The 8,113-nt window shown below is 50.8% G+C and overlaps 1 protein-coding gene and 1 non-coding gene across 11 annotated transcripts in view; both read left to right on the top strand.

Annotated features, from left to right (window-relative positions):
- CHD3 (chromodomain helicase DNA binding protein 3) overlaps positions 1-8,113 on the top strand; it is a 23,255-nt gene extending 15,142 nt beyond the window's left edge. For 3 of the 10 annotated variants that reach the window (XM_023513952.1, XM_023513950.1, XM_023513953.1), the window contains exons 26-39: positions 409-494; positions 631-764; positions 1,305-1,449; positions 1,591-1,753; positions 1,854-1,975; positions 2,072-2,207; positions 2,305-2,406; positions 2,594-2,725; positions 3,390-3,498; positions 3,867-3,999; positions 4,277-4,518; positions 5,542-5,705; positions 5,957-6,083; positions 6,845-8,113. In XM_023513952.1, coding sequence (XP_023369720.1) covers positions 409-494; positions 631-764; positions 1,305-1,449; positions 1,591-1,753; positions 1,854-1,975; positions 2,072-2,207; positions 2,305-2,406; positions 2,594-2,725; positions 3,390-3,498; positions 3,867-3,999; positions 4,277-4,518; positions 5,542-5,705; positions 5,957-6,083; positions 6,845-7,085 — 2,036 coding nt within the window. In that variant the 3' untranslated portion in view covers positions 7,086-8,113. The remainder of the gene's footprint in view (positions 1-408; positions 495-630; positions 765-1,304; positions 1,450-1,590; positions 1,754-1,853; positions 1,976-2,071; positions 2,208-2,304; positions 2,407-2,593; positions 2,726-3,389; positions 3,499-3,866; positions 4,000-4,276; positions 4,519-5,541; positions 5,706-5,956; positions 6,084-6,844) is intronic. The other 7 variants (XM_023513958.1, XM_023513956.1, XM_023513959.1 and 4 more) reach the window with 5 other exon arrangements.
- Positions 898-1,035, top strand: LOC111725719. The gene has a single exon (XR_002773728.1).

Here is an 8,113-nt window from a genome sequence, read left to right as displayed (position 1 = left end):
GACTTCAGGTGCCTGCTACAATATCCGGCTATTTTTAATTAGCAATAATTGCACCTTGGATAAACCTCATTGGCTACGATACTACTACTGCACAAAGCTTTGCCTGGCTCTTTTTAGAGCTGGAGTCTCGCTCTTGCTCAGGGTGGTCTCCTGTGAGCTCAGGCAGTCCACTCGCCTCAGTCTCCCAGAGTGCTAGGATTACAGGCCTGCGCCCAGGCCTGACTTGATTTTTTTTTTTTAGGCTCACTGGGTTAGTAGTTGTGTAAGTGCTTTGAATAGAATTAGAAGTGCCTGAAACATGACGAGGGTCATTCTGGTGTTCTGTATCTTGTGGGAATGGGGTGCTGAGGAGGACTGGGGCTTAGAGGATGTGGATCAATCAACTAACCAGTGTCAACGCACCCTCAGGGCGTCGACAGTCAAAGAGGCAGCTCCGGAATGAAAAAGATAAGCCACTGCCTCCACTGCTGGCCCGAGTTGGGGGCAATATCGAGGTGAGAGTTGGGCCCAGACCTTTTGTGAGTGCTCTAAGGAGAGAACGAGGGTTGGAGGGGTTGGAAATTGGGGTCTGAGTCACTGATGAACTCCTGGACATTCATCACCACTGCCTTCTTACCCCTCCCCCCCCAGGTGTTGGGATTCAACACCCGTCAGCGAAAGGCTTTCCTCAATGCAGTGATGCGCTGGGGCATGCCGCCACAGGATGCCTTCACCACACAGTGGCTGGTGCGGGACCTGAGGGGCAAGACTGAGAAGGAGTTTAAGTGAGTGTGGGTGATACAGGGCTGAGTTGGATGCAAGGGCAAGAGCTTTGGGTATTAACTTTATTCCTCTTGGCTGCCATATGATGTGACCTTACTCAACTGATCATCACCCTCCTTGTCATATAGTGCTTGCTGGCTTCATTTCCTGGGGGGTGGGCTCAGCCTACACCACCTCCTCTCAGCTGAGCCTAGAGTAGAGGGCCAGACATCCTTCCTATAGGAGAGGCATTTAAGTAAGAAGCCTCTCCTGGGCTGTCTCAGCCTCACATTCACTTGGCAGGAGGAGTTGATGAAAAGGATGAAGAGCTGACTGATGGGGCCAGAAACAAAAGTACCCCGAGCAGGGAGATGGGAAAGACAGAGGAGAGGCCCCTGGGACAGTTAGGGTTTAAAGGGCTAGTAATAGGTGAGAGACCTAGGGGAGCCCTGGAGCACCTAGGAAGTTTGGGTAACAGGGATTCAATAATTGCTGTGCCTTGCTCACTACCCTGTACTCCTTCTACGGCTCCCTTACCTTCCTCCCACTCCCATGCTCCTTAGGGCCTATGTGTCTTTGTTCATGCGCCATCTATGTGAGCCTGGGGCAGATGGCTCTGAAACCTTTGCTGATGGGGTCCCTCGGGAGGGACTGAGTCGCCAGCAAGTGTTAACCCGCATTGGAGTCATGTCTCTCGTCAAGAAGAAGGTATAGGTCGTCTTCTCACCCAAATAATCAGGTTGGACACTTAGGCTTTGTTCTTCCTGAGTTCTAGACTCATGCTGGTAGAGGGGACTGGGGCTTCCTGGATGTCCAATGCCTGGAGTTGACCCCATCCCTCTGCCCCAGGTGCAGGAGTTTGAGCACATCAATGGGCGCTGGTCAATGCCAGAACTGATGCCTGACCCCAGCGCTGACTCCAAACGCTCTTCCAGAGCTTCCTCTCCTACCAAAACATCTCCCACCACTCCTGAGGCTTCTGCTACCAACAGTCCCTGCACCTCTAAACCTGGTAATCAGGAGTTAAGGATGGCAGGACAGACAAAAAATGGGAGTCAGGAAGGAGTAAGAGTGGGGAACCTCTGCCTTTCTCACTCTGCCTTCCCCTGCAGCTACTCCAGCTCCAAGTGAGAAAGGCGAGGGCATAAGGACACCTCTTGAGAAGGAGGAAGCTGAAAATCAGGAGGAGAAGCCAGACAGGAATAGCAAAATTGGGGAGAAGATGGAGACAGAGGTGTGTGGCTACTTTATTCCCTTAAGGAGAAAGAGTAGAAGGGTCTTGAAGGCTGGGTGCCTTGGGGCTGGCTTATCATGACTCTGTCCTTTCCAGGCTGATGTTCCTAGCCCAGCCCCATCACTTGGAGAGCGGCTGGAGCCCAGGAAGATTCCTGTAGAGGATGAGGTACCAGGGGTACCTGGAGAGATGGAGCCTGAACCTGGGTACCGAGGGGACAGAGAGAAGTCAGGTAGGTGCATGGCCTTAGGGATTGTGGGGGTTCCCTTTTCTGGGGTCAGGGGATGAGGGTGACATCCTCCCTTCCTATCCCCTCCCCCTTCCCACAGCCACAGAATCGACGCCAGGAGAAAGGGGGGAGGAGAAGCCGTTGGATGGACAGGAGCACAGGGAGAGGCCGGAGGGGGAAACAGGGGATTTGGGCAAGAGAGGTAATGGGTGGAAAGAACAGACCACCTGGGTCTTTGAGAGCATCAGGGGAGGAGGAGTCTGGGGGAGTGATTGCTTGGGTCCTGGGTGGGTAGCTCCTTGAAAGGTCAGTACAGTACAGGTAGTACATAGTCTTGGGGGCTGGGAGGAGACTGTCCTGAGGTGTGAACTTTGCCCCATTTGACCTAGCAGAAGATGTAAAAGTTGACCGGGATCTTCGACCAGGGCCTCCTCGAGATGAGCCACGGTCCAATGGGCGACGTGAGGAGAAGACAGAGAAACCCCGATTCATGTTCAATATTGCAGATGGTGGTTTTACAGGTGCGGAGAGTTCTCCCTGTTCTCTGTTTCTCACTGGAGTTTGGTCATGCTCATAGGGTTTCTTATTTTGTCTGAGGCTTCCTGCTACCTTTAATTTCAAGTAACTTCCAATGAAATGATGCATGCTGATTCTGATCCTTGCTGTAAATCTTTCTTTAGTGTACCTCCTAACATCAAAGTTGCCTCTAATTCCACCTTTATTATGATTTTTATGTATTTATTTGTCTATTTTAAACAGAGTCTTGTTCTGTTGCCCTGAGTAGAGTGACATGACATCATAGCTCACAACAACCTCAAACTTTTGGCCTTAAGCAGTCCTCTTGCCTCAGCCTCCCAAGTAACTAGGACTACAGGCACCTACTGTATGCCCTGCTAATTTTTCTATTTTTGTAGAGATGTATTCTCAAATTCCTGAGCTCAAGCAATCCATTGGCTTCTGCCTCCTAGAGTGCTAGGATTATAGGAATGAGCCAATCCTAATTTGAGCCTAAATTAGTTGTTCACAGCTAATTTTATTTCTAACCCCTAGCTTCACCTTTACCCTTTACCCTTCAGGAGCTCTTAGTACTTTTCCATTATTGTTTCCCCATCTCTGCCTGACTTTTGGGCTGGGTGTAGTTGACAAATCCTTGATACCCTCTTCTGTCTACTACCCTCTTTTCAGAGCTTCACACATTGTGGCAGAATGAGGAACGGGCAGCTATTTCCTCTGGGAAACTGAATGAGATTTGGCACCGAAGACATGACTATTGGCTTCTGGCTGGGATTGTCCTGTATCCTTTGATACAACTACAAGAAAGAAAAGGGTTCTCTCAACCTGGAGAGAGGAGAACTATAGCAAAAACAAGTTCAGACCAGGGAAGGAAAGGGATTCATGTCATGTGCTGGGGAGATCAAGCCAAAGGGAAGTAGTGTTTGCAGCTAACCCCATCCCTGTTTAAATTCCTTTTTTTAAAAAAATTTGAAAACAATTTTATTTATTTTTTTATTTCAGAATATTATAGGGATACAGACATTTTGGTTACATGCATTACTTTGTACAGTTGGAGTCAAGGTTAATAATTGTGCCTATATCCCTAAGATAGCATCCATTATATCTTCCTGTTAAATTCCTTGATGGTCCCCTTTTCTTCATTGGCAGCCATGGCTATGCACGGTGGCAGGACATCCAGAATGATGCTCAGTTTGCCATTATTAATGAGCCATTTAAAACTGAAGCCAACAAAGGGAACTTTCTGGAGATGAAAAATAAGTTCCTGGCCCGGAGATTTAAGGTGGGAATAATGGAGGAAAGGAATAGGGTTATAGAGGGGCATGGGTCAGAAGTGAGAACATAACCTGGTTAGAATCTAGGGAATAGGGTTGAGGCGATGCCTGAAGCAAAGACCACAGTATAACCCTATGTTGAGATTTGGGTCAGGGTTGATGCTGGGTTGCAGTTGGTGTGGAGCTGGGGGTGCTCTGGGCCAGCAGTGAGAACAGGGTGTGTCTTCAATGCTGTGTACTCCCCTTCACTCACTCACATTCACCCCTCAAACCCTGGTTTCTCAGCTCCTGGAGCAGGCGCTGGTGATTGAGGAGCAGCTGCGGCGGGCGGCCTACCTGAACCTGTCACAGGAGCCGGCGCACCCCGCCATGGCCCTCCACGCCCGCTTCGCCGAGGCCGAGTGCCTGGCCGAGAGCCACCAGCACCTCTCCAAGGAGTCGCTGGCAGGGAACAAGCCGGCCAACGCCGTCCTGCACAAGGGTAAGGGCCGCGGCGGCCCCGCGCGGGGGAGGGCCCACAACGCTGCGTAAGTCTTCACCCCGCACCCCTCAAAATCTTCCCCCTCCAACCCTTTTACCCTCTGAACCACTACTACCCCCCACCCCCCACCTCTAACCTTGCCCCTGTCCCACCTGGCACTTCCTTGGTTTTTAGCTTCTAGGACTTGTACAAGCCACTTCCATGCCTGATAGTATTCACATCATTGCCCAATAAAGAGACCTCCCTGGACTCCATGTCCTCTCTGCACAGTGGGACCTCTTCATTGGCAGTGGAACTACACACCTGCCATACTGCTAACATCATCCGATTTGAGGTCTTAGCCGGTGTATATGCCACAAAAATCCTTGTCTCTGATCCCACAAATTATATCCCCACATCTCATTCACCTCATGAGGCAGAACTACCTCCTGTCTCACCCTCTGACCCTCCCCCATTAAAGTTCCCTTTTCCCTTCAACCATTCTTCCCATCCCATCTTACCTTGATAATGATAGATGGAATCCCAAAGCCCTCTAACCATCTAGTACTGTCTAATGTAGTGACTGACTCCCAGCCTATTTGATCCCTGTTCTAGTTCCTTGAATCCATAGTACTGACCTTCTAACCTCCTTTTCCCCTTACATACTAAAAACTGGATTTCTTAAGCTTTAACCTACTACCTCCCATGCCTCCTGACTATTTCCTCCCTGTTAATCCCCAACCCTAAACCTGGCTCTTCCAGTATGGGATGTTCTGACAACTCCCCGCCCCCATTGTCTTCCAATGTCCTTCCTTCTCTCCCTTTTCTCTGTATTCCTTTTTCTTTCCTTCTTTCCATCCATCCTCTGTGTGATTTGGTCTCACTGTTTCTTTTCCTGACACTTTCCTTTCCCTTGAGTTGCTCACTTTTTCTGTCTACTTCTCTCATTGTCTTGGTCTCTGGTTCTTTGATGTCTATGTCCTCTTCTTTTTCTGACTATATCTGTCCATCTGACTCCTCTCTTTTCCTGGCTCCATCTCTCTCTCGGTATCTTTCTCTTGCCCTTCTTTCTCCGTGGCCCGGGCCCCAGTTCTGAACCAGCTGGAGGAGTTGCTGAGCGACATGAAGGCAGACGTGACCCGCCTGCCAGCCACGTTGTCCCGAATACCCCCCATCGCAGCCCGCCTTCAGATGTCCGAGCGCAGCATCCTCAGCCGGCTGGCCAGCAAGGGCACAGAGCCTCACCCCACACCGGTAACCCTCTTTCCCCCTAACTCGTTTTCCCTGTTGGTGTTCCTCCTGCACACATATAAACACTCCATCAGAATCCTATACAATGTGGAAAAACAACTTGATAGAACACAGTCTGCACCCTTGAGTGAGTCTCCCTGCCTCTATGTTATACCCTCAGTAGTTCTGGCGTGTAGTTTGTAATGTCTCCACTACAGCTTCTTTCCCTCACAAACTGTGGACTAACTCTAACTTCAGCCTGCTTTCTATTCCAGGCCTTCCCCCCGGGTCCCTACGCTACACCTCCGGGGTACGGGGTGGCTTTCAGCACCGCACCCGTAGGGGCCCTGGCCGCCGCAGGCGCCAATTACAGCCAGATGCCCGCAGGGTCCTTCATCACAGGTCAGCTAGTGGTTCCCTGCTCCCTGTTCCACTCCTCCTTTGCCAAGTTTTATCCCTGCTTAGTTGTGCCCTTTCACTGTGTGGGTCCATCTCATGTCCTCAGCTGTATTCAGTGTTCTGGGCTTTGTTGGCTTTGTTCTTTCCATCCCTTAATCCCTCTTCTTTCCCCATTATGAAAACCTCCTTCAGGGTTTTAGTGGTTGGCTTGGTATCTAAGCCACTTCCAACTGGGTTACTTCAAAGAAAAGTGAATATGAAATCAGAAGGGGTATAGTGAGAATTGGAACATGGGTTCAATCATGTGGTACAAGGTAGAACTTCAGGTAGAGGGGTTCATCCTGGTCTTCCCACCTGAAGGAAGTGACTTAGAAGTGAGAATAGACAACTCAGTGGTGGCTCATGCCTATAACCTTAGCACTGTGGGAGGCCAAGGTGGGTGGATTGCCTGAGCTCACGAGTGAGTTTGAGACCAGCCTGAGCCAGAGAGAGACCCAAGCTCTAAAAATAGCAGCGTTTTGTGGGAAGTGCCTGTAGTCCCAACTACTTGGGTGGCTGAGACAAGAGAATCGCTTGAGCCCAAGAGTTTGAGGTTGCTCTGAGCTGTGATGCCACAGCATTCTATTGGGGGCAACATAGTGAGAGGGCAACATAGTGAGATTCTTGTCTCAAAAAAAAAAAAGTGAGAATATACTATTGCCACAAAGTGATGTTTGGGAGGAGTGATGAGGGGATTGCTCTTTCCTTACCCCCTTCCCAAGCAGCCGCCACCAACGGCCCTCCAGTGCTGGTGAAGAAGGAGAAGGAAATGGTGGGGGCATTGGTGTCAGATGGTCTGGATCGGAAGGAGCCCCGAGCCGGGGAGGTGATCTGTATAGACGACTGACTGGATCCCAGGCCTGCCCTTCACCCAGGCCCCGTCCCCGAGGCCGACCCCCAGCTCAGGCTCTGGGGCCTACTGCCAACCCTCCGCCTTCCCCACCCCTTGGGGCACCACTGGGCTAGGAACCTTGCTGCCCTTCTCTACAGCTCCTCTCTTCAAGAAGGGCCCTTTGTCTTTCTCCACTCCATGCACCTTTCCCACCAAGCTTTGAAGACTATGCTGGTGAGAAGAGGTCTGGGTGGGAGATGGTTAGCAGGGTCTTCCAGATTCCTTTAACCACCCCTGCCCCCGGCCAAATATACACAGCTTCCCAATAAATTGTTGTGGGGAGGAAAGAGGTGGAGCTTCCCCAGTCTTATTTCCTGCAATATCAGCTCCATCTCCTATAGAAATGGGGGATTAGCCTTGCCTGGCCTTTAGGAACTTTATGGGGGAAAGAACTTTGAAGAGAGGAGGGGAACTTTTAGAGAGGGATGAAAATGAGCCCTGGGAGGGAAGAAGGGAAGAGAAGGAGTGGCTGCATGTTACCTTCCCCTACCTCTCCCTGTATGGAGCGTGGAGCAGTTACCAAGGGAGGGAGTCAATTGCTGTTCAGCCTCAGAATAAAGGCGCTGTTCACTGGCTCAGTTACCTCCTGTGTACCAGCATCTTGTGTTGGGAATCTCCCTAGGGACCAAGGACCACCACTACAAAAAGACTAATGGTTGGGCGATACTCCCTCAAGCCAAAGAGGAGCTCCCCAACCTGTTCTAGGAACCCAGGTAACCTAGAAGGGTGGGAGAGAATACGGAGGGCCAGACATGGGAAAAGTCCCCAGCTCTGGGGCTCAGTCCCTGGAGGACTTCTACCCTCCATCCCTTATGACCTGGATACAGACTAAATTTGAGTAGGTCAGGCAGGGGACCTAGTCAGGGCCTTGGGACCTGAGCAAAATGGAGGGCAGGCTAGGGAGACATGGGCACATCCCCTTCCCAGGAGGGGCCGGGGAAAGTGGCAGTTTGCATGGCGAACCCCCCACTTCCTCTTTGCTGCCCCTTCACTTTCTTGCTGCCCCTTTCCCAGTCTCTCTTCACACCCACTCCTGGTCTGTCCTGATCCCCTCTTCTGTATCAGGTTTATTGGTTGTACATATAAATTATACTTTCCTTTC

Source organism: Otolemur garnettii, unplaced genomic scaffold (assembly GCF_000181295.1).
Source record: "Otolemur garnettii isolate 467f Iridium unplaced genomic scaffold, OtoGar3 scaffold00046, whole genome shotgun sequence".
NCBI lineage: Eukaryota > Metazoa > Chordata > Mammalia > Primates > Galagidae > Otolemur > Otolemur garnettii.
This window is presented reverse-complemented; position numbering and strand designations above follow the sequence as displayed.